General features: G+C 37.2%; 1 protein-coding gene across 1 annotated transcript in view; it reads left to right on the top strand.

Annotated features, from left to right (window-relative positions):
* Pkhd1 (PKHD1 ciliary IPT domain containing fibrocystin/polyductin) overlaps window positions 1-27,412 on the top strand; it is a gene marked incomplete at its 5' end in the record, with an annotated part of 436,563 nt that overhangs the window by 392,582 nt on the left and 16,569 nt on the right. Inside the window, 4 exons of the mRNA XM_055605696.1 lie at window positions 6,229-7,246; window positions 17,785-17,920; window positions 18,583-18,670; window positions 23,690-23,797. Of these exons, the coding sequence (XP_055461671.1) occupies window positions 6,229-7,246; window positions 17,785-17,920; window positions 18,583-18,670; window positions 23,690-23,797 (1,350 nt within the window). The remainder of the gene's footprint in view (window positions 1-6,228; window positions 7,247-17,784; window positions 17,921-18,582; window positions 18,671-23,689; window positions 23,798-27,412) is intronic.

The following is a 27,412-nucleotide window of genomic DNA, read 5'->3' as shown; positions in this document are numbered from 1 at the left end:
TTTTTTTTAAAGAGAAAGAGGGAAAAATCATGAACTTGGTTGGGTAGAAAAGTAAGGAAGACCAGGAAAAACTTCAGAGACCAAGAATATAATCAAAATATATTGTATGAAAATATTTTTAATCAAAAACTAATCTTAAAAAGACATGATAATTAAAATAGTGGTAGCTTTTAAATATATAGGAACAATCTATATTTCTCCATAATTTACATTATTTTATTAGAATGTCTTTTAGATTTTGCTGTACAAGTTCCATTAAACATAATTATTTTTTCAGTATCAAAAAAAGAAAGTCAATGACAAATTACATTAAAAAATAATATTCCTACTTTAGAATTAAAAATTTTGAATCAAGGCTTTGTAGAATGTTTCACTCAGGTAAGCACTAAAATCTGAATAGGCTGTTACCTCTCTGTTTTATACCATTTTCTCAATTTAAGAACATTGCATCCAACATCTGCCCCTAAGTCCTTCCCCTAACATCATCCTTACAGGTGACTGTAAGATGATGATGTTGCTTTGCCTAACAGCTCCTGGAAGATGAGAATGCCTCCAGTGTTCTATGTCCTCTGTTATCCATCTCACTTTCTTCCAACTTTAGAAATAGAGTCTTTCAAATCCACTCCCACCTGGTTGAAAGGGAGTTCAAACTCTTATTAAATTCTCAGGATGTTTACTCTAAGTAATTGAGTTCATTGGCTCCATTTAAATCCTTTTATATGGTTTCTCTATTATATGATAAACTTTAACTTGGTTCTCAACACAGTCATGTTTCTCTTTCATCTAGTCCATTGTAAGAAGCTGCAGATAATCCTAAGCAGGAATTCATTTGCTTCTTTTTCTAGTTTCATCTTGACTTTCAGACTGGTTTGCTCCAATAACATTAAAGACTTATTATTATTATTATTATTATTATTATTATTATTATTATTATTAATATGAGGTCTCATAGTCCTGGCTGGATTAGAAAGTAGGGATTATTTTCCATCTCACAAAGCCATTTCCTTTGTGTATAATATTGTCAGTATTCAGAAATTCTGTTATTTATTGATTTATACTATTGGAAATGACTGTATTGGTTTGGTGTGATTGCTTTTCTGTCTGTTTTAATTTCTCTTAGAAGAGAAAACATTTCTAGTTAACCATAATAATATGCCCATTCTGTAATGACTCTGGCCAGTGGGTAAAGGCTAGTCCTGTGCAACTTTATGTCTTTTATGAAAAGACTGGGAAAGTAATATCCCAGTCATTACCACACTGACAAGGAAATTTGACTACCAAGATTATCTAGTTACAGATATGCTATATTTTTCATAAGTTTTGGAAGCCTTAAAAACAATTTGATTGTTATTTTGGCTAATCAGAAAATGCAAAGACCTTCTTCTAGCCAAAGGCTACACCTGGAGTCATACTGCTTGTGTAGATGTATACATGCATATGTGTGTATACATGCTTATATGTGTATAGGGGTACAAACGTATGTATCTGTATATGTGTGTGTAACTGTATTTATATATACCTGTGTGTATGTGTGTGAGAGATTGTAATTTAAACACATTTGTACATCTGTGGGGTACTTATAGTAATTCAGTTATGTTTACAATGTGGAATAATCCAGACATTATAGATATTTCCATGTGTTCAAAGAGTATTCATTTTTATGTGTGGGGAAATTTTGTGTTCTTCTAGTAATTTGGAAACATGTCATAGAGTGCTTTAATGAATAATTACTTTATTGTGGCAACCTTTAACCATGCTATTCTTTAACCACATTATACAAACTTTGTTATATTAAAGGCTTCATGGTTTTAGTATAAAGTGCTTCATAATATTTCCTATTATATTTTCACCTTCTTTGTTTTTATTGCCCTAGCTATGAAGCACCACTTTGTTCACTAAACTCATTGACACTATGAGAATCTTTGACTCAGATTTTTAATAATAAAAATGGAAAGAAGTAGGCAAAGGATAGGTCTATCTCCAATGCCATATTTATTACATTCCTAGGTTATGTTGACAAGCTTGTACAAATGAATTCAAAATATCTAGAAAAAATGCAACAGTTTGTGTCTTTCAGTTTAGATGAGAAGGACTGTGTGCTTTGTAGTGAAATATCACACTGGATTCAGAGTAAGGGCTGCTCTGGGTAGAATGATTGGGATTTCAAGAATAATGAGCAATAATATTCTTCTGAATAATTCTATCAAAATTACCATTCTCATCTTGGGCTCTATTCATTGTCAACTTGTCTCCATGCAAACTGATTCTTTTTTTCTTATTTATTTGTGAGGAGAAATACATTTCAATATCTGTATCAGTGAAGTTTCTGAAACCCTTTCTTTTTCAATCTCTGGAATCAAACTCAGAGCTTCCCACATGCTGGAGAAGTGCTCTGTCATTTAGGACAGCCGTATCCCCTAAAATGCCTTTAGATAATATAATAGGAAAATCTTTGGTTATAGCATTTGGGGATCCTGATATAGAACTACAAAGACCATTGTTGTTTTGTTTTTGTTTTTAATTTTTATTTTTTATATTAATTACAGTTTATTCACTTTGTATCCCAACTGTAGCCCCTCCCTAATTCCTCCCAATCCCACCCTGCTTCCCTCATCTCCTCCCATGTCCCTCTCTAAGTCCACTGATAGGGGAGGTCCTCCTCCCTTTCAATCTGACCCTGGACTATCAGGTCTCATTAGGACTGGCTGCATTGTCTTTCCCTATGGACTGGTAAGTCTGTCTGTGTCCTCAGAGGGGGGATGATCAAAGAGCCATCCCATGAGTTCATATCAGAGACAATCCCTGTTTCCCTTACTAGGGTACCCACTTGGATACTGAGCTGCCATGGGCTACATCTGTGCAGGGCTTCTAGGTTATCTCCATGAATGGTCCTTGGTTGGAGTAATCAGTCTCAGAAAAGACCACTGGGCCCACAATTTTGGTTCTGTTGCTCTCCTTGTGGAGCTCCTGTCCCCTTCAGATTTTTCTATCTCCTGTTCTTTCATAAGATTCCCTGCACTCTGCCCAGAGTTTGGCCATGAGCCTCAGCATGTGCTTTGATATGTAGAGTCTTTCAGAGGCCCTCTGTGGTAGGCCCCTGTCCTGTTTCCTGTTTTCTCCCTCTTCCAATGTCCTTCCCATTTGTCTTTTTGAGTGAGGATTGATCATCTTACCCTGGGTCTTCCTTCTTGCTTAGTTTCTTTAGGTGTTCAGAATTTAGTATGTTTATCCTATAATATTTGTCTAGTATCCACTTATAAGTGAGTATGTACCATGTTTGTTTTTCTGCTTCTGGGATACCTCACCCAGGATGATGTTTTCTAGATCCGACCATTTGCTTGCAAATTTGTTTTTAATCTGAGCATCTATCCCCCAAATACAAGAGCACCTACATTTGAAATGAAACATTATTAAAGCTTAAATCACACATCGATCCCAACACCTTAAAAGTAGGAGACTTCAACACTCTACTCTCACCAAGGGACAGATCATCTAGAAGCCAGCTTGGGAAATAATGACTCTTACAGGGTCCTACATCAAATGGATGTAATAGATGACTACAGAACTTTTCACCCAAACTCAAAAGTGTATACCTTCTTTTCAGCACCTCATAGAACCCTTTCAAAAATTGACCATATAGTCAGTCACAAAGCAAGCCTCAACAGATACAAGAAGATGAAAATAATCCCTTGTATCCTATCAGACCACCATGGCTTAAAACTAGACCTCAACAACAACAGAAATAACAAAAAACCTACATACACATGGAAACTAAACAACTTTCTACTCAATGACAGCTTGGTCATGGAAGAAATGAAAAAAAGAAATTAGAGACTTCCTAAAATTCAATGAAAATGAAGGCACAATTTACCCAATCTTATGGGACACAATGAAAGCAGTACTATCAGGAAAGTTCATAGCACTAAGTACCTCCAGAAAGAAGTTGGGGACATCTCATACAAGCAACTTCACAGCACTCCAAAGACCTTTGTAATGTCCTAAGTGATATGAATAACTGCCACTGAATCCTCTAGGAGTTCCTAGATATGTATGCTAATGAAGGGTCTTGCCTTTCCCCCTCCTTTCTCCCTTTCTCTCTCCTCTCCTACCTTTTTTTCCCTTTCTTCCTTTTCCCTTTCCATCCCCACTCCTTTCTCCCTTTCTTCCTCTCTTTCCTTCTTTTATTTTATTTTTTCAGATTAGTATACAAAGCAAAAGAGTTCAATGTGGAATCCATGTGTTTTTCTTGATAAGTTTACTCTCATTCACCCCACCCACACTCATCCTGATCTCTCATAGTTTTCCTCCTCCTTTTATGTCACATGCAATAATCTATGCCTTTTTTTTTACCCCAATGGCTCTCTCCTTTAAGATATAGCTTTCCTTTCCCAAGCTCCCCTTAATAGTTTTGTTACTCCCCACACCTTACACAAAGACATATTTAATGAAAAGCTAGGATGCTCATATGACAGAAAACATGTGGTATTTGTCTCTCCTTGTTGGGAATAATTTACAGTAGTAATTTCTGCCAGCTCCATCAATTTTTTTTTTCAAAAATACCATTATTTCAATTTTTTCTATACAGCTGAATGAAACTCCTCTGTGGATGCACACACGTTTTCTTATCCATTCATGAGTTGATAGACATCTAGCCTGGTTCCTTTACTTAGCTATTGTAGCTAAACACACTGAGACTTAAAGTTCTCAGTGTATTTAGAATGCTACAGCTAGGCCATAATGATAGTTCTCTTTTAAGATTTATTTTAAGAAAAGAAGCAGTCATAATGCTTTCCATAGTGGCTTCACAATTTTGCAACCCCATTAGCAGTGAATAAGTGGTCTATCTACTCATATTTCTACTGACCATTTGTTTTCTGTTAGAGCCAGGGAGAGGGGAGGATTGGATGGCTCAATTAACCAATGACCGATGATTTCCTAAAACTTGCTGTCATTCTGAAGAAGTACAACATGGAGAACCTTTTAGTGAATGGATAAGTAGAGTGATATGGTAGGAGTCCCACCTGGAGTGGGGGTAGAATTTTTGTGCCTTTCCAACATTGTGCTATAACTTTTCTGCATCTGGTTATTCATGTTTATCTTTTACAATGATCTCTATAATAAATAAGTAGATAAATAAAGTCTCACTCTGAGTTCTGTGAGCATTTTTAGCAAATTTAACCAAAGAAGAGGGTTTCAGGGACTCATGGTTGGCTCACAACTAGGGTGCTTATGTTTGACATATGAATTGAGGGAGTCATGTGATGTCAATCCCTTAATGTGGGTTCTGATGTTACCACCAGGTAGTGTCAAGGACTCAAATATATCTGATAGAGAACTGGTTGTTAATAGGGTGAAACACCAAGCCATTTTGGTTATTCTGTATCATATAAGTGTATAAGAGTAGAACAATGAGAACAATGTAGTTTACTTTTTCCTTAAGGGCCTTTCATGATTGTTCTTGTCTCAATTATTTTATATATTCAACTTTTATTATACTTTTTATTGGACTTTATTTTTATGTATTGCTTTACTCACTTTACATCTCTGTTGTAGCCCCATCCCTCCTCCCCTTTCAGTCCTATCCTCAATCCTTGCTCCTCCCGCCTCCCCTTTTCCTCAGAAAAAGAGACCTTTCTTTCTCATCCACTCCAGCTCAACAAGTTGCATCAGGACTGAGCATGTCCTCTTCTTCGGTGGCCTGTCAAGGCAGTCCCCCAGGGGGAAGTGATCGAAAAGCTGGCAAGTGAGCCCATGTTCAATGCAGTCCCCACTTCCCTTACTAGGGGACCCATATTAAGCTGAAGCTTCCCATCTGCCACATCTTTGTAGCATGGTGGCACATGCCTTTCATCCCAGCAGAGGCAAGCTGATTCTGTAAATTCAAGGCCAATCTGCTCTACAAAAGGAGTTCCAGGACAGCTAGAGGTGTTCTGCAGAGAAACCCTGCCCTGTCTCAAAAAAAATTAAAAATATTCCAGTTAAAACTCTTATTACACTATTATTTTTGTTGTTAATTTTAAAAAGCATATATCAGTGCACATATCATCAGTACATGTCAAATGGGCATCATTTAATGTATATATCATTTCATATTTTGCTCAAAATTTGTGTTTTCCCTTACCTAATAAACTCAAATGGTCAATAAATATTTCACAGTATAACTGTGGGTTAAAAGTCTTCATTAGTTGTAGCTCACGTGTTACTCATTTGTTTCCATTTGTTTCACAGGTATATTCAGAGAAGAACAGAAATGCACATTCCGCGCAATGATCCAGGGTTTCTTCTGTAAGCAGACTGAACACATGGTTCTAATTCTCGATAATATTGATATACCTTGGACAAAACCAAAGACATACCCACTCGTGTCTATTACTAATGGCTTTGTCGACACATTTAGCATAGTGAAGGACAGTAGTCTATGCTCTCCCGCTACCTCTGTGTCTACTTTTTATTCCATCTTACCTGCTAGGCAAATAACCAAAGTGTGCTTTCCAGAGCAAACTCCTCCATCACCGCACTTTTTTCTACTGGGGGACAGAAGAGGCTCCAAGCTCATCTTGGCTGTGTTCTACAATGAGATTCAGACCCCTCGAGTTTTCTTAGAGAAAAGCTTCATCCCACCCACTCCAGTAGACTCACCCTCTTCTTTGTTGGATGCGTCTGCTGGTGCCAACTACTTCGACATCATGAATAACCTCTTATATGTGGTCCTGCAAGGAGAGGAGCCTGTTGAAATACACTCAAGTGTTTCTGTTCATTTGGCTTTCACAGTGACATTTTCGGTCCTGGAAAAAAGTTGGAAAAGAGTTATGCTTGAACGCCTAACACACTTCTTACGGATTGACTCCAACCAAATCAGATTCACTCTTGAGATGCCTGGTAGCAAGGATACCTTAGAGGTTATTGCAAACAATGAAGGAAAACGAAAGCGCCACTGCCCAACTGTAACTTGTGGTGACCCTTCTAGCAAATATGGTCAACGCAGACTTCTCATGGCAGAGATGACACCATATAGAATCACACCACCAACCACTGAGGAAACTTTCTCAAAGGTGATTGTCATTGAAATCGGTGATCTGCCAAATGTAAGGAGCACTGAATTCATTCAGTCCTTACCAAGTAACAGATTACAGAATTTGGCTTGCCAAGTTATCACTGCTCAACAGACTGGAGTCCTGGAAAATATTCTCGGTATGAATGTCGGGGCCCTACTGGTGACTCAGTCAGAGGGAGTCACAGGATATGGGTAAGCACTGATTATCAAAACATCTAGATGAAGGGGGGGGTTGTTAAGCCCACATTGACATCTATTCAAATATGCTTATTCTGTTCAATCAACTACAAGAAGTCACTAGAATTGAAAGTTTTAGAAAGCCAAAATTACACACCTAACTGGAGGCAAATTCACAGAATTCATTTATGAACACTTCAGATAAAACACATTTTAAGTAAATTAAAATTATATCACTTTCCTCTGTTCTTGCAGTTCCTTCCAGGTACTTTCCTCCAACCCCTCCTATTCTGCCTTCTCAAATTAATAGTTTCTTTTTTTTTTTGATTTTTTATTGTTTTACACATACACACACAAATATTTGTGTGTGCATAAATATATAAATACAACATGCTGAATCTATTTTTGTTGTTGGTATGTGTATGGTTTCATGGGCTGACCACATATATTGGATAAACAATAAGAAGTCTCATCCTTGGTAGAGAATAATTAACTTTTTATATAGAGTAACTATCTATAAGGAAGCTAAGTTAATATTTCTGTATTACATTTTCCATTTTAACCATGAGAACACATGTATTTCTTTTGTTGATAGGCTAAGAAAAAAAAAAACATAATTTTCCTTGGTTGCTTCTAATACAGAACTGAGTACTTTTGCTAAGCAAAAAAATAATTTATCATTTAGTGATACTTCTAGATTCCTTTATTTTATGTATATGAGTGTTTTCCTGCATGTATGTATGTGCATCAGAGCATATCTGGTGTTTGTGTAAAGTCAGAAGAATGGAGTGGATCAGATCCTCTGGAACTAGAGTTTCATAGGGTTGGGAGTCACCAGGTAGGTACTGGAAACCAAAGCTGGCCCTCTGTAAGAAAAACAAGCTCTTAACTGCTGAGTGGGCTTTCATGCTCCTTGGTGTTACTGTTATACTTTGTCTGGTAATATGGGTGTCAATGGTGCTGATGCATTTTTGTTTTGCTTCATTATTTTCCTTAGTGTAATTTCACTTCACTGAGTTTTTACAAATTTGTAAGTACAACGAGAGAGCAAAGCTTTAGGCTGTTGCTTTATTTGTTCAGCATTCAGGAAGTTAGAGAAGACAATGTGTGGAGGTATCCAATGTCCATTTGCGAAATCCAGCAGTGTGCATTGGGAACAAGTAGGGAATGCAACATATTTGTGGGTCAAGTCATACAATCATGAGGACAAGAGATCACCTCCATCTCCCACCACCATTACATGACCTCTTCACTTCTGACTCAGATATCTCTCATCTAATAATAATAATAATATACCATGAAGCATGAATAAATGGCATTGATTTTTCTGTTGGAAGTTGCTATATCCTCCATCACTCTGTTTCACTGGTATCTGTAGGGATATTTTCCAGATGTAAAGCAAAACAGAAAACAGAGCAAAAATAAACAAAGCAAAGCAAAACAAAACAAAATCATCTGAAGATTTAAAAAAAAATGCCTGTAAAACATACCTGACAAAAAATTCTGCAGAGTGAGAAACAGCATGCTCTCCTTCCCACAGTAAAGAATTGACATGAGACAACAGAGATGAGTCTAAGGATGAGGTCGTTTGTTGGTGGGGGTGCCAATGAAGTCTTCCACATAGTGGCTTCTATTATATAGGGATTGCAGAGTGAGGCCATCTTGCAAACTTGTATTTCCAGAAAAAATCACCATTTATTTTTAAGTAGCTGACAATTTGAAATGTGGGGAGAAAAAAAGTTGCTACCCACTTTTTGCCCTTTTATTCTTTATCTTCCCACCAGGAAATCTGGATTTAAGCTTTCTCTGGCCACTTAAGTCAGTTGTACAAACCTGTTTTTTCAGCTTTCTTTTCAAACTTTCATTGGCACATGCAATCATTTTTCTATATGCCTATCATTTTATTTTTTAATTTGCCATTTTACCCAGTTTCCAGTAGAGTTTTTAGTGGGAAGAGATAAACACAAATTCTACATTCCCTCTTTAAGCTAGACATTCCCTACCAGGATTGCATATTCATATACTATATTCAGGAACCTTGAGGGACCAGTCAGAAATCCTTTCACTAGGAGCCTGACCTTCACCCTTGAATGTCTCTTATCTCTCATTTCTTTCCTGTCTCTTGCCTCACTCATTTTCATACTAAAATATTACACCATTTTATATATTGGTATATATTCTGGTATGCACGCATACACACACACAGTAATATTCTTGGTTATCTCTTTACAGAAGCTTAGCTGTTAAAATCAAAGCTGTCTGTAGTTGGTAGTTGACAGAATTTTTATGATGTCCTCCTGAGATGCATACCTATAAGCTCCTGACCCTATGAGTGATGAATAAATAATTTTATAGTTTTGCTAAGTTCTGTGGCACATTTGACATTGAGATGGAAGGATAGCCTGAGTTATCATAGTTGGCTTAGTCAAATGCTTTAGTCTTAGAAAAACAGACTCTTTCTTTCCAGGATAAGGAAACCAGAAGAGGAGGTAAGAGCAATGCAAGGTGTGAGAAGGACTCAATATGTCCTCGTTAAAGCAAAATAAGTTTAAAGAAAGTATGGAGATGGCTCACTGAATAAAGTCCTTGTCCTGTAAGCATGAAGACGCAAGTTCAGAACCATAGCACTCATGGAAATGCTAGGCTGGGCATTGTGCCTGCCTATAATCTCAGTACTCAAGAGACAGAAACATGGGATTCTGAGAGCAGGCTGGTTAGCTAGACTAGCTAACAGCCAAATGAGGTCAATTGTCTCAATATATGAAATAATGAGCCATCAAGGAAGACATTAAATTCAATCTCTGCCCTCCATTTGCAAAGGTACATACTAATCTGTAACTCTGTCTATATTCATACAAGTAGAAACACACATGCACACATACACACAGGAAAAAAATACAGAAAGAAAGAAAGGAATTGTAGATAGATAATATGATTGGACATTGCATGACATCGTATGCAGAAAAAGCCCCTCAACATGAATGAGTTTAGAACTAAATTCATTCAGAATGCACCTCCATGAACACTGAAACAACCCAGTGAAATCTTCTTAGACTCCTGACCTCCCTGAACAAAATACATATAAACCTAACTTAGCACCTGTGTGATAGTGTTCCATAGCTACAGAAATAAACATGTCACATAGCTGTGTCACATAAAGCTCTTAACTTATGAAGCTATGAGCCTTGAGCTCTGTGAATTATTTTGGTGAAAAGAAGCATGGCGAGGGTAGGAGTGTGTGCATGTGTTTACCTGTGTGCATCTGTGCACGTGTGTGTATACCTAACATATTACTAGCTTTTGAAAATATTTTATTTTATGTTTAAATGTGTGTATGGGTTTTTTTGCATGTATGTATGTATGTATGTATGTATGTATGTATGTATGTATGTATGTACATGTGAGTGAAGATTCTTGCAGAGTCTATAAAAGTGCATCAGATCTCCTACAGCTGGAGGTATAGGAAGTTGTAAATGGCTCTACAAGAGTGTGGGAACTAAATTTGCCTCAGTAAGAGTGGTACACACTCTTAAATGCTGAGCCATATCTCTGGCTCCTACATCAGGAGCTTACTAAGTTCATGTATATATGTCAACTTGACATAAGCTAGGGTCACTAAAGAAAATTTAAGTATAATACCAATGTACTAATTTGTTGAGTTGTGTGAAGAGCAAACTGTTCTAATTTTAATAATATATCCTACGTATTACTTTTTAGAAGTATGGGATATTTTCCCCCTTTGCAAGCTTTCTTTACAACTAATTTTTTGTTGTTGTTTACTTACTAGCACATTAAAAAAATCTTCATAAAGGAGGATTCTGGGTAAGATGCTTAATCCTAATTCAGAAAGGCAAAGAGGATGGACATAAGAAGAGGGAGAAAACAGGGAACAGGACAGGAGCCTACCACATAGGGCCTCTGAAAGACTCTAGCCTGCAGGGTATCAAAGCAGATGCTGATAGCCAAATTTCTGGCAGAGTGCAGAGAATCTTATGAAAGAAATGGGAGATAGGACAGGAGACCTGGAGAGGACAGGAGCTCCACAAGGAGAGTAACAGAACCAAAAAGTATGGGCACTGGGGTCTTTTCTGAGACTGATACTCCAACCAAGGACCATGCATGGAGATAATCTAGAACCCCTGCACAGATGTAGCCCAGGGCAGTTCAGTATCCAAGTGGGTTGCCTAGTAATGGGAACAGGGACTGTCTCTGACATGAACTGATTGGCCTGCTCTTTGATCACCTCTCCCTCAGTGGGGAGCAGACTTACCAGGCCACAGAGGAAGACAGTGCAGCCACTCCTGATGAGACCTGATAGACTAGAATCAAAACGAAGGGGAGGAAGACCTCCCCTATCAGTGGACTAGGGGAGGGGCATGGGTAGAGAAGAGGGAGGGAGGGTGGAGTTGGGAAGGGAAGAGGTAGGGAGGTACAGGTTGGATACAAAGTGAATAAACTGTAATTAATTAAAAAAATCTGCATAAATGGTCTGGCACTATAGTTCAATTGATAATTACTTATTCTACATTAATCCTTGAGTTTGATCCCCATGTACATATTTACAGTACTAGCATGGAGAAGGGTAAGATCAGAAGTTCATGGTTATGCTTACATATGTAATGAATTTGAGGTTGTCCTGGACTAGAAAGAAAATAAAATAAATAAAAATTGTTGACTAAAGTTGAATATGTAGCCTTCTTAAATGGGAGATAACAGGACATTCATAACTCATCCTCCATTCATAGTCACACCTTTATTATTTTTATTATTAATATTTATTATCATTATATACTATACATTTTATTGTAATTATATAATATATAATCTTATTGTAGTTATTAATATTTTATTATTATTTGTCATGGTCAACAGTAATATTGTCATTTATTTCACAGTCCTATGTCTGCAAATAATGGCTTCAGGGTCTATTGCTCTTATACTAAATGTTCTGAGACCAGTGCATCTTTCACTGTTGTTCTGAATCTTATGTTTTTTTGTGCTTCTTCTTTTGAACAGGTTGTTATGTATACTGTTACTGCTGCTGACATCTCTGTATCTAACAGTTATCTCTCTCACACACATGAGATTCCAGTTCCAAAAATTAGTCCAGACTACTTTAAAAATACATTAAAATTTATATGAACATATAGTGAGAATACTAAAAATAAGAAACTGCATGAAAAGTCATGTTTCAACAACTTTTATTCTCAAACATTGTTTGAATGGCTATTATGTCCAACATATTATACCAATGAAAACATTAATATATATATATATATATATATATCTCCACATGCATATTAAATTATTTCATTTTATCACTGCTCTAAAATATAGAGTTTAAGTAAATGAATAATTAAAATGATATTTTAGCTACATATTGAAAATACATTATGTTACACTTACAATACATGTACATGTCAACAACACTAAATGGATATAGTATTCAATATGTACATGTTTTATGTACATGCATGTGTGCGTGTGTGTAATCTTGGAGGAAATAAAGGTGGAAGGGGATAAAGGAGGAGTGGAAATGATGTAAGTAGTGTATTTATGCATTAACTTCTCAAAAATTAAATAAAATCTTAATATAGAAAAAGGAATTAATTAACTAATTCAACATGAACCAGCCCATTAATGTCATTTTTCATAATAAAACGAGTATACTTCTATTTGTATATTATTTACTGGGTAGTCACAGTTTCAGTTTACTTTTTTATTCCTAAGAGGACTAGGTCGACTTTTATTCATGACAAGGAATTTTTCATAGACAGTGACATGTTATCAAAAACTTTCTTATCTCTGTGAACACAATACCTATCAGAAATAATTCAAGAGTGCAAAGGTTTACTTTGTTTCGAGGTCTAAGGACAGTCAATACTCAAGTGGGGGAGACAAGGGGGAGTGTGGAAATAGGCAACATGATGGTAAGCCAGGAAACGGAGAAGCAGAAACAAGCGCTAGTGCACTGAATGCTGTCTTCTGTCCCCGTTTTATTCTGTCCAGGTCCCCATCCTACAGTCAGGTAACACCCATGCTTAGATTGGCCGTTTCCTCCTGGATTAACCCTCCCTGGAAAAATCCTCATAGGCAAGCTAAGAAGTTTGTTTCACCACCACCTGTGTGATTCTAAGTCCACTAAAATTTAAGTGAACCACTAAAATAGCTACTTAGCTTCTTGAGTCTGATAGTCCTAAGTGGCCTTCTGCAGAAGGCCTGTAGAGAGACGAGCTGGTGAAGCCACACAGATAAAGCATAGGTCACCAGGGTAGTAAAAACTCCGGCTCCCAGCCTTCCTTCGTTCCCATGAAGGAACACCTTGTGTGTTTAATACACCAGGCCTCCCTTGTGATTATCTTTGAGCACAAAGATCTCAATCTCCACAAGCTAATGGTACTTTGTATTCATCTCTCCTATTAGAAAAGCCTTAGTAGTTTCTGTTTCCTTCTAGCCAGGCTTTTCCTTCTATAGTAGCTCCACATAAATACAAAACTTTGAATATTTGTATAGAATCTTAAGAGCTGTTTTCCATGCTTCTGTGTAACTTTCATACATGCTAGATTTATCATAAGATGGTATCTTAAGTAACTTACTAATTATCATATTTTAGGTTTGTTTACTGAATGTTTGCATTTCATTGAAATTGCTGAAAGATGTGTCATGTTTTCTTGTGGCGAACTGCTACTTGAAATGGATAATTTCAGGCCATTCCAAGAGTTTAACCATTTCTGGGTAGATATCCAGCAGATAGTGCTTTGAGCGTTGATGGCCCAAACCTACTGGGATTCCCCAGGGAATAAAACACTGCCTAGCAGGGAGATCTGTTAGCAGGGGGAGGGTTAAGGAAGTGAGGCAGGGTGAGGCTAAGTGGTGCAAGGAGACATGGGCCAGTGACAAAACTCCACATAAGTTACCAGGCAGGGTTAATTTTAAGGTAGATATGCTGAGTCACTTTTGCCCAGAAGCAACACCTCCCAAATCAGAAGCCAAAGACAGGTTTCCAAACTCCAGCCAGGCTCAGGTAGATGCAGCAGGCCTTATCAGGCCCAACAAACCATAAATGGATTAGCCCAGAAGTAAGTGTGCTGTGTGGACAGTAGATACAAAGTTGAAATTGGCCAAGTCGAGATGGGTAGTAACCTTCCTGAGGTGATTTATGGTTTAAGTGCTCAGAAAGTACATAATGGGCACTGAGATGGCAAAGTGTTGTGGTAAGAAGCAGTAGGAGCTTGTAGTGTGTCTGGCTTGATATGACTGGACCATAGCAACAGCAGGAAACTGTCAGACCATAAGACATTTCTTCCCACTTAGGGAGGGCAGTTGCTAAGGGAGCCCTGCCTGGGTTTAATAGGGATCATGAAGATCATTAAATGTGAATAAAATGGTTTGTATCATCTCAGAAAAATAGCTAGAAAAGTCATTCTTGTCTTCCAGAAGTATAGACGAGTCTTCCCCAGGGGCAGTCATAGTGTTTTATTTATCTTTGCATATCTAACATTGCCTCAAGGAATTTTTGTACATAATAGGAGGTCTAACATTGATTGTCAAATGGAATTGAGTAGAAAATTTAGTTTTAGTTTTTTGTTTTTTTTTTTTCTTTCAGGGTACAGAAATTACTATTCTGTTTTCCAAGTCAACTCAATGGTACACATAGTCTGTATCACTTGCCTGGTCTAGTGAAAACAAGAGGTGCTCAGGATCTTTTGGAAATTTAATCAGAACATGGGATTTCTTTTTGTTGTTTGTTTGTTTTGTTTTGTGGAAACCTAGTTAAGAACGTGGGGGTAGGCAATGATGAAGAAGTACCAGAAACTCCCCACACCACCTTCACTCATCACAGTAGGTTTTGTTGAAAAAGGGTATTCACCACTACAAATTTATTTATTTCCATTTGCTATGTTTGCCATAGGCTCATCTTCTAGGAGGCGAATGTTATATCTGCTAGATTTAGAAGCACACATTGGAAAGAATAATGGTAGTTGCTGAGCTGGAAAGTTTCTGTGTCGTCATGATCTTCTTCCTTCAGCTTGTACTTAAGCATTGCATGAAGAAATATGTTTCATATACTTGACTGGGTACTGCAAACTGTTAAATAGTGGTTCAAACTGGAGGGGATGAAGGGAACTTTCCTCCCCCATTTTTTAAAGTTTGGCTGTAGGTCCTTCTGCCTGCAGGCTACAGTCACATTAGCAGTTGGAAATTGGATAACGACAGCACAATGACAAATCCAGGTTGCTTGCAATAAGTTGCTAATCCCTTTGCTTTAATATTGGAGCAGCGTGTAATGATGTTTGGACATCACTCCAGTTTACTGACGACCCCACTGGGGCCAGCAATAGAACCTTACAACTGTCTAACAAGGCGTCAGGTGACTCCCGTCGTCACAGCAACGGACACTGGAATCTAATCTTCCCTCCATCCCTTCTAGCACCCAATAACGCCTAGATTATATAAGTGGCTCATCATTGCTTGGTAACTTGAATCAATTAACGTTAATTCGCACAATGCTATGATGTATTGTGATCACTCTCATTTCAGGGAAGGGGGAGAAATTGCTATAAGTCACCTAAAATGAGGTTGTCTGCGGTACTGAGGTATTAATTGGGTGTCCATATTAAATGCAAAAGGAGCCCCATCGTGAAAGGAAAGTGGATGAGTGACTCTCTTGGCTGCTATTGACCTATCAGCAGAAGACAGTGCCCTTTTCCTTTGCTTTTATCTATTACAGTTTTCCCTATTGCGTGTCAAGTTGATGTATTATAAAAAATTCATTTGGTGACCTTTCACCCCCTTAGCAGATTAAACAATTCCACTTCAATGGCATCATTAACAGGACCCTGCATTTAATGATGATTTCTCTAAAAGGCCACGGAGATTCGATTTTAAGCTAACAGATTTATTGCACTATTATAACATATCGTAAAAAACTGTGCCACCTACGGTCAGGTTTTAGGATAGAAACTGCTTAGGAGTTTATGTGGAGCTTAAAGTGGTATTACCTTGGGATATGCTGCAGCCGCAAGTCCCTGACCTCCAGTGAGATGCTGTTTACACTTAATACGAGATGTTTGCTCACAATAAACTTTAAAGTGTGTCAGGGACAAGCCTTTCTGTAAGTGTTCAGGCCGTTGCTTCCCAACCTAGTGTCTCCAGATACCAATGTACTCATGTCCGAATCGTTAATGGAGTTTTCAGTTTCCTTAGCCCAGGCTGCGGGCCTGTACCCCTCTCTCATCAGAAAACATTTGAGGATGAGGTTCAGAGAAGACTATAACCTAGTAACTGTTAAATTTTTCTAGTAATGTACATCCCAACAAAAATAAATAGAATGTCATAGATCTTAAAGATAACACTAGTGTACAATGTTCTTTTTTTATTTTAATATTTTTTTTAACAAAGAAAGGAAGCTTAGCTACTTAGGCTAAGCAAACTAATAAATGATGATTAGACACAGAACTTTCAGAGAGAGGTTCCAGCAGCCAGGTTTCAGGGCCTTTGCTTGGTGGATAAACCGAGTTCCCAGGACCAAAAGCTCCCACTCTGTCTGTATCTTTCTGTGGTTCACTGGATAGGAGAAAATTGCTTTCTTTATATAAACTTCACATTGTTGGACATATTGTAATCATTCTTCCATCATTTCCTCTTTCAGGACTAATGTCTACCTGTATCTGTCATAAGCTACCTCTGATAAATAAGCAATACCTTATCCTTTCTTACCCCCACAAGAGTAGAATACAGAAAATAGAATATGTAACTCACAAATATTTGATTGAGGCTATGTTTAAAATACAATGAAAACTTTAGTTGACCAGGGCTAGGTACCTTGAAAGCAGTTCATCAAATCACACTATATGTTGGGGCAGAATGTATAGTATATGTTATCTATGTAACTCCATTTACTTGTGAAATATCTGTTGCATGCCTATGGCATGTAATACATAACTTAAAATGAATGGTACATTTTTTAATGTTCTCCTAAGTTACATCTTTGAGCATACCAAACACTGAGTCAAAGTTGCTTCGAGGTATCAGAAGTTATATAGTTATTTTTATGCTAGGTCTGTGCCAGCAATTAGCATGTTTGAACAAAGTGAGAAGCAGGAAAGCCCCGTGGCTCAGTAGCAAAAATAGTTATGGTTTACAAGACCTTTGCTGCATCTTACTACTTGAAACTTGCCCATCAAACATCAGTAAAACCATCCAACCTGGAGTGTCATTTTAAAGATATAATGATTTGATACAGGAAAGGCTAACAGTACAGAGTGTCAGTAAATATGCTCTACTACATTTATATTCACCACATGATTCTAAAATCTACAATTAGTGTGCAGTTATGGGACCTATGTAATGCGAGTACATTTGGAAAGTATGAATACAAAATAGTGGTGTGCTGGCATTGGGGCCATCTCTTCCGAGTTTAGTTCAGAGGCATCTTGATATTTTGGACTCAGCCATGGTGGGAAAGCACTTGTGCCATAGACTCTGGATCACAGTACAAATCAGTGTATTGGATGTATTAATCCCATTGACTTTTTCTTTTTTTTTTCTAGAAATGCAAGTAGTTTAAGAACTGGGAACCTGATATATACTCGGCCCTCTGTGCTTTCCATGTTGAGGCAGCCTTCAGATGGGGAAGTGGGGACAGAATTGCCAGTTCAACCGCAGCTTGTCTTCCTGGATGAGAAGGTAGCTCCTCAGCTCTGACTATCTCTGCACAGAATATGCTTTATTCATCCCTATCTAAATTTACAGAGTGACTGTTGCATAAAATTGGCACCACAGAAATTCTACTACAGTGGTCATCCTTGAATACCACACTGTGTCTTCTTGCATTTCCTAACAAAGGCAAACACAGACCTCTGAGGATTTTCTTTCGTATGCTTCTTGAAGTCGGTCACTTAGGTCTTTGCTGAAATCTTGCCTTCAAACTCCATGGCCTTGGTTCTACTTCATATTTTTCCTTTTGGGGGTATGGAAGATTGAACCCAGAGCAGTGACTATGTGAGGGAAGTGTTCTGCTCGAGAGAGCTGTGTCCTTGGCCTGCTTTGTTTCCGCACTTCTCACTTTTTACTACCCTCCATATACCCGTGATAGCCTTCTCTTTTGTAACTCAGGTCCACTTTCTCCTCTTCCCCATCCTGCCTCAAACTTCCCTAAAATAACTTCCACTTTCTCCTTTCATTAACTTTATTTGATGTCAACATGAAAAGGAACTCATTTATCATTTTTTCCTTCCATGGAGCACATCTGTGCTTCATAGCATAGATGTGTAAATATGTCTCTTTTTAGGAAAACTTCAAATAATGATGCCTTAATTTCAGTCTTTTCTCTTTCCTCTCATTTCTAGAAGCAAAGAGTGGAGTTGCTGGGTCTCCCCTCAGAGCCTTGGATTATTTCAGCGTCCCTGGAAGGGGCATCTGAATCAATGCTGAAAGGTACAGGCCAGTTACTGCTTTGCACAACAAAGATTCATGTGGTCTTAGTTGTTTTACTATAACAAAACACCCAAAGTTCTCAGTTTTATGAAGAAAAGGAGTTTATTTGCTTCATAGGTGTAGAGTTTCAAGGGCCAGGTAACCATTTTGCTGACAGAATCCCTCAGCTATCACAAGGTGTTATATGTAAAAACAAAACAAAACAAAACAAAACAAAACAAAAAAACAGAGTGTGCATGTTTGGGTGTGCAAATGCATGTGTGTGTATGTGTGTTTGCACACACATGCAAGTAGGTCCCTTTTAATAATCAGTATTCAATCATGCAGGCTTCACTTGATGGCCTTACAAATTTAAATCACATTTTCCCGTCTACTTCTACTGAATATGTGATTCATATAATTTTCTATGTTAATACTCTCACTTTTTGGAAAACTTGACAGAATTCCCAAAGTTCCACCTCACAAGCACATATTCAACGGATGTTAAATTTCTTTCTTTCTGGTTTCTTGAGACAGGGTTTCTGTGTGTAGCCTTGGCTGCCCTGGACTCACTTTGTAGACCAGGCTGGCCTCGAACTCACAGAGACCCGCCTGCCTCTGCCTGCCAAGTGCTGGATTAAAGGTGTGCGCCACCACACCTTTCTGGGATATTGTATTTCCACACTTGAATACATAGGTGGCACCCTACAACCCTACCCAAACCATTGGGACCCCATTAGGCATTCATAGCAAACATGGGCGTTCTCAATCCACACTGGGACCAAAAGGAAGACTTGACTAGCAAAACATATTTACAGCCTTACTTTTTGGCTAAGTCTCAAAATTCTAGTTTCCCTATAGTCTACTCAATACTACCTGAACACTCAATACTACTTGAACACACACTTTATGGTAGAGGGTTGTAGATTTGCCCAGGAGTTGATTTGCCTCGTATCTGTGTCTTCTATTAAGGGAACAGAAATATGTATCTCAGTGTCAAGAAAAATAAATGCATTAATTGTTCAGATATATGACCCAGAGAAAACTCTTGCATTTAGGTTTTGCCTCTATTATTTTTATGCCATCCCTTACTATCTTGTTTAATCCTGGCAGCAATGCCAGCTCCATTTAATTTCCTTGGGGCTTTTATATATGAAAATGAAAATATCAGTAATTTAATATGAAGAGTTTGTGGTGCTGGAAACAGAGAATTGGGATTATATATGCTGCAGGAAATCCCCCAAATTTACATTTGTCCATGAACCAAAGAGAAATAAACATGTATAACATGAATTTTATGTAAAAAGTAAACTATATTTTAAATTCTGACCATCTGACTTTTCAAATACTTTCTTGAAGTATAATTGACTCTATGAGATATAAATTTGCTTATGAATGTGTCCCAGTGGTCTGTGACAGAGTAGTAGCTCAGAATATATAAGTATTAGCTCTGATGTCAATACTTGTCTTTGCTTGGGGGCTTAATGTACATTCTGGTACTTTAGAATATTCTTACCGTTGCGATTTTATATTTAAAATCTAAAACATGAGCTAAAGACATTATTATAAGGAGAATAAGTTATACAGACAGAACAAAGACAAAGTAACCTATTAAGTAAGAGAAAAGAGGAGAGAAGGTGAAATCAGGGTGGTGGGTTGAAGCCAGACATTACTAGATTCTAGGAATGGAGGAAGGGAGGGAGGGAGAGAGGAAGGAAGGCTGGAGTGCTTCTTCTGTGTGATGCACAGCCATTGGGAGGTCTTTAAGCAGGTAGTGTTACAGGACTGACTTCTGCATTAGATTACGTCCCTGAGTCTGGTTGGTGAGACACAAGAATGGACACTACATCAGCTGGACAATAAGTGGAGATGTAGAGCGTTGACTCGCACTGCCTTTTAGAAGTAGAATCAAGTGACATATGGCAAGTGAAAGAAACAAAGAGTGAAAGATGCCTTTGAGGTCTGACCTTAATACAGTGATTGGAGTTTGGTGTTACTTATTGAGATAGGGAATGTCAGAGTGGAAACACAAAATGGTAAATGAATGAATACTGTGCCAAATTAAGAAAGGGGTGGGGAGGAAGGGGCAAGGAGAGACTTTAGAAGAAGTAGCCTAAAATTTAAAGCAAAGGAGAAAGATTTTTGTGTCATAATTTTATTATTTATTACAATTTATTGAATTTGTATCCTGGCTGTGGTCCCCTCCATTGTATCCTCCTAATCCCACCCTCTCTACATTACGACTATTGCCTGTTTCAGAAAATCGAATAGAAAGGTAGTTGGAAATACTCATATTTATGTGAGTGTGTGTGCATGCACAAGTACACATGTGCATGCTCATGCATGTGTGTGCATATGATGAAGCAGGATAGAAATTATATATTTTTATGTTTTTATAAAACATCTCTCTCTCACACACACCTTTATTTCATATTGTTGAGATATTTCTCCTTACCTTTATAAAGAATGGAAACTAAACCATTTGGAATGGATTTACTAACTTGCTCCAAGTAAGGCCCAGAGAAAAACAAAGTAACAACTGCAAAATTATTCTGCTTGTGTAGTCTAAGTCTTTTATTCTGTATTTAATGGTCTTTGTTTTCTGTTCTTAGGCCCTATTCAACAAAAGCTATATCATCACCACAAAAGTGGATTAATATACAAAGGCAATTAATTTCAGGGCTATCTCTGGAACCTCGGAAACTCAGTTATAGGTCACAACTGCAGAAAAATATTCTATGTATGTTTGAAAATAAATTCCAAGCATTATATATATTTAGCAGCTGGCCAACATGTATACCAAGTTGTTTGTGGAAAACATTTGGGGTACAAAGGTATTTTATAAACCATAGACTCTGCATACACACACCCAAATGTGATTCCTTGGTGGCTGTATAACTCAATTTCAGCGTTGCTTTCAGCCTGCATCACCACTTCGTCCCAAGTTCTCTCAACCAGTACCTTGTTTATACCAGCTTGATCAGGGAGCCTGTCAACCACATTTATATATTTTATAATAGCCATTCCAAAGATATGATGGACCCTGGAGTAATGCAGTGTGCTTGGCATCAAGTGCTTCAGCTTTTGGGCACATATGCTTGAAATCTGAAAATATCATAGATATATATGGGAATCTTTGTGGAGATCTGTAAGGCAAGCTGGTATTTAACGCAAAAGCAAACCCATTTGGAGCTAAAGCACTTTCCATTAGGCAGTTTGGCGGCTGTTCTATGAGGCAAACTCATAGTGCTCGACGGACACATTTCGATTAAATGCTGCTTTGCATTCTTCCAAAGATGGGAACAATAAGGACGTTTGTCAAAGGAAAAACTGCAGCAAACGATTTCATGTTGAACATCTGTACTCTGCAGTTCATTGTTTGCAAGAGTTTATTGACCATAATTTTGATGCATATAGGTTTTAAGGAGTATAAACTATATTTATCTTAGGCGCCTATCATTTATTTGAGTCTTGGCTTATTTATTTCCATTTTTTTTCCTGGGCATTTTATTTATTTTGGGCCTCTGCAGAGATGAAAGAAAATATGGTTTGTGTAAAGAAACTTTTAGTTAGCTCTGCAAAATTGATGAGGAAAGGCATTGTTTTCACAAAAAGAGGGCCGAGCAATTGAATTGAAAAATGTTAGCACTAAATGTACTAAATCTTTATGATTCTTTTCAGGCTTAAACATCACAAACAAGTTCATAAACTTTAAGATCACTCCTTTAACTCTTTGTCCACCATGGTGACATTTTCAGAGTGAAGTGTAGCAGTTATTAATTTGCAAAGTAAATCAAGTGTAGTGGAGTCAAAGGCAATTTACATTATAGGTATGTGAGCTTGAATTAAGTTGTGCCCTTTAAATTTATGAGCAGGTACTTCATTAGAAAATGTAAGTGTTGTGTCTTTTCTTTTAAAAGAATTTGAATTCAGAGAAACCAAGGCTCAGGCAATCCATTTTACTAAAAGACTGTGTACCCTTCTGGTCCAGATTTGATAATAAGCTTTTGTCATCCCGATGTTATTAGCTTAACCTACCTTTGCATTAATACAGATTTCCTAAATAAAGATATCAACCTCCTAGACTGATAAAAGACTTTATTTCTTGGTATATATTCTTTTGATGATGTTACTGTTAGAACCCATGATGTTTCATATACCAGATAAGCACTCTCTTTATTACTGACCTATAAATCCGACGCCTCGATAGACATGTACTAAGAAAGTGAATCAAAAAACTCAATTTGAACACAAGGAGCTTCCCAGAGACTCATACTCCAACCAAGGACTATCTGTGGAAATAACCTAGAACCCTGACAATGCAGCCACTTCTGATGAGAACTGATAGAGTAAGATCAGAAAGAAGGAGAGGAGGACCTCCCCTATCAGTGGACTTGGGGAGGGGCATGCATGCAGAAAGGGGGGGAGGGGGGATCAGGAGGGAAGGAGGGTGGGGCTTATGGGGGGATACAAAATGAATAAACTGTAACTTAAAAAAAAGAAACTCAAGTGTATATTTGTAGTTAAGAATATAAATTTATCTGAGCATAAGTTATACAATGTAATGATAGAATATTGGCTATAACATATTATATAGTACTGTTATAAAGTTTGTACACAAAGGTATCTATACAAAACAGTGTTTACCATATTATTAGCTTTCAATAAATGCTTGTTTCTCCATGAATTGGTGCCATCTTCAGACAGGTTCATAGATATTAAAAGAATATCTGGCTTATAAAAAAGTACTTGACAATTTTATATTTCAAAAGATAGATCTTTTGTTAAATATGTTTTGTTATTCATTCAATAAATATTCAATAAATATAATAAACATGCAATAAATATATTTTGTTTTGAATTATTTGCTTTCAAGGTCTGTCTAAAAAGAAATGGATAGATTGTATGATTTTTTTTTTCTGAAATTGTTTTGAAACGTTTTTGCTTTATTATTCAATTTCCTGTCTCCAGAGAAGAATTAAAGACATTGTTCTGGTTGAAGAAACTAACACCTAACTTTGGTTTTCTGTTTGTTTGTAGGGTGTACCAGGGCGGAAACACGGGATGGCTATGTGAGCTTCTCAAGATTGGCTGTCTTGGTCTCTGGGTCAAACTGGCGCTTTGTTTTTACTGTTATTTTCCCCCCAGGTATTTTCGGCACAGTATTCTTTCATGTCTGTATTCTCTGAAAAAGTAACCCTTTTCCTTTGTGATTGGAGTAACCCCTTTCATGATTAAGAAGCCATCATAGTTTAGAGAACAAGCTGACTTGGGCATACCATGAAGTATAAAAAGAAAGAGCTCCTATATAAATTGACCTTAGTGTGTAATGAACAAGACATTAAATATATATTTTTTTTCCTGCAGGTGTTAGCATATATTTTATGTCTTCCCTCTTTCTCCTTCTCTTCCTTTCTCTCTTTCTTTTTTTTTCTTTCTATGTGAGTTACATTCATTAGAAACTCATGAGGCAATTGAGCTGCTGAATATTATGAGCCCAAATCCACCTGTTCTGTTTCCCTCATTCTTTCCACATGGAAAACGAAAACAATACCTGTTGGTATTTCAGTACCCAAAGATACTTAATAGAAGGTATGAATAAATTGGGAACCAATTCAGTTATCCTTCATAATAATTTGAAAAATATCTCTCTTCTAACACATTGAGTGTGTCTCAGATGAAAATACATAATGAACACTTGTCTATAAGTAGTTTAACTTATTAGTGAAGGAACCAGGACAATAGCAATGGTATTCTAGAAATTATTTGAGCTAAGCTGTCATGTAGAGATACACTGAAAGGGATATAGAGAAAGAAATCCACAATCTTTGAGTTACATATCCACAGATATCATTTATACCTATAAATTTACAAAAGTTATTTGTAAATTGTTAGTCTTCTCCAAATTAACAAACCAGAGCACAAAAATTTTAAATACTAGCCTGTGTTTGGTAAACACAGATGTTCCAGAGACTGAACCCAGAATATTGCTTAAGCCCAGGAGCTTGAGAGACAAGTTTAGACAGTATATAGTGAAATCTCAATTTGTAAAATGAAATATACTGGAAAGAATCTGATAAATCTTTGCTTGAAAATAATTCAATATAGTGTGAGGAAGATCTTCAATTAATTTGCCTAATTCCAAGTTTAAAAACATTTTTCTTAGCAAAAGATCTATATTTTGAAATATGAAATCATCAGGTATTAGTTTTATGAGCCAGATATTTTTTTTAACCTCTGAATCTATCTAAAGATGTGCACCGATTCATGGAGAAGCATGCTCATTCTCTGGCTGCAAGAATTTTTGCCTAAAGCTTGAGTTTTTGAATATATGTTTTTAAAGGGTCAGGTTTGCAGGGCCCTAAGTACTTTTTCCTAGGTTTGTCTGACGTTTTAAAATTATTTTTGTCCTTTAGTTTCCTCAGTGGTTAACTATGACTCACCACATGCTTCATCAAGGATATTTTAAGGAATAGACTATAAAATCTTGTTAACAACAAATTTCCAGAACCACATATAATCTTAACATTTCATTTGTAAACTATTTCATTTTTTTTCCTTCTTAAAGCCTGTAGATTAGAAATGCCCTTGAATGTTTTTCTTAAACTATTCTTTTTTTAATTTTTTATTAATTACACTTTATTCGTTTTGTATCCCCCCATAAGTCCCTCCTTCCTCCCCTCCTGATCCCACCATCCCTCCCCTTTCTGCATGCATGCCACTCCACAAGTATACTGACAGGGGAGGTTCTCCTCTCCTTTCTGATCTTAGTCTATCATTTCTCGTCAAAAGTGGCTGCATTGTCCTCTTCTGTGGCCTGGTAGGGCTGCTCCTCCCTCAAGGGGAGATGATCAACGAGCAGGCCAATCAGATTATGTCAGAGGCAGTCCCTCTTCCCATTACTATGGAACCCACTTGGATACTGAACTGCCATGGGCTACATCTGTGCAGGGGTTCTAGGTCATCTCCACGAATAGTCCTTGGTTAGAGTATGAGTCTCTGGGAAGTTCCCTGTGTTCAAATTATCTTGTTTTGTTGCTCTCCTTGTGGAGTTCCCATCCCCTCCAGCTCTTACTATTTCCCACTTCTTACATAAAATTCCATTCACTCTGCCCATCAGTTGGCCATCAGGCTCAATGTTGTTATTAAATGTTTGTCAAAGTTGGGTCTGTAAAGCAAGGATCTGCATAAGGAGATTTATACAAAATTTAGATTAGGATAGATAAAAGCTTAAACAAAACCAAACCAAAAGAAATTATTGAATACCCTCTGCTTCTTTAATCAGTATTAACATCATGTTGATAAAGGTACTTATCCTAAGAGTGTCATATTTCAAATATTCAGTGTACCAGTGTCCAGTGATAAAATGCTACTAAGCAGCCTTCATATGTAATCAACATTGGTATTTCATTTGCATGTAAATCAAGCAAAGAACATACAATCCTTTTCCCTGTTGAGCTCTCTAATTTCTTGGGTAAGATGACAAATAGTCATTTTTATTTTAGAAATGTAGTCATAGAGGAGCTGAGAAGTTAAAGAGAACTTGTGTGTCTGAACAGGATTTTCTTGAGTACTTCCTATGTATTAATAAATACACCTGAAACACACATGCCCTTCCTGAGATACTGTTAGCTGCTGGTGGTGGCTGTAGGTTAGTGCTTTTGGCTTTCCACCTGGCCTTTCCACATTTGTCGCTATTGTCTGAGCTGTGGCACTTCTCACCACTACCTGGAGCCATGAACTCTTAAATGAATCATGGGGAGCCACAATCTCTTTTTGCCCTATAATCTAAAGAAATTCACATGACATACTTATCAAGTTTCTTTTCAAAAGTTTTATCTTAAGAGATCCCTATTTGGACAACCCAGTCTACAATACCTCCTCCTGACACCCCACTGCTGGTAACTCAGTCTTCTGCCTTAACTTTAGTTTTCTTCACAGCATTGACCATTATAGTTTGCATGCACTTTTCTTGCCTGTCTATAGCTTGTGTGCTAGGTCCCCTACTAGAACCTGAGTTTCTGAGGGACAGAAATTCTGATTAGGGGAATATATTTGAGCAATATATCCCCAGGATATGAAAATGCCAAGCACAAACAAATATTTGCTTGTAGAAGAGTGAGCGTATTGAGATTACTTTTAAGATTATATTGTTAAAAAGCCAGGGGTTTCTACCTTATCTAGACTATTTTGCGTAGCATTTAATGCCTATCAAAAGTTCCCTGGTCTCTAATAATTCACACAAAAATTTCCTCTCCTGTTTTTGTTGATGAATGTGCTGGGTCTTTGATGTCTCCTTCAGACCACTTCTTCTTCAGAGTGTTTTCCCTCATCGTATTCATTTGTGTTATTTTTTTTTGGAAAGTACTGCATTGTGATTTTTTAATAAATATTTGTCATATTTATAAAATTTTTTATAAATATTTGTCATATTTACAAATTTTTCATAAATATTTGTCATATATATACTGATTCATTTACTAGCTCTTAACATCTTAAATAAGAATGAGAGAATTAGAATCATCATTATTAATAAAAATGGGGATAATGGGTAAGAAAATTAAGAGATTTGTATGACTCTGAATACCTAGTAAAATCCATCCCCCCACCCCCATCTCTCTATGGTAATTAACCTTAGGCAGATGCTTCTGCCAAGCAGGTATTTGCACATAAAGTAGCTGAACTTAGCTCAGGTGTAAGCTACATGCTTGCAAATGAGAGCCACTGTATCTGATGTTATTATAGCAGCTCTGAGATCCTGGA

Source organism: Psammomys obesus, unplaced genomic scaffold (genome assembly GCF_907164565.1).
Source record: "Psammomys obesus unplaced genomic scaffold, mPsaObe1.curated_primary_1811, whole genome shotgun sequence".
Lineage (NCBI taxonomy): Eukaryota > Metazoa > Chordata > Mammalia > Rodentia > Muridae > Psammomys > Psammomys obesus.
The sequence above is the reverse complement of the archived record's forward strand: the minus strand, read 5'-3'. Positions and strand labels throughout refer to the sequence as shown.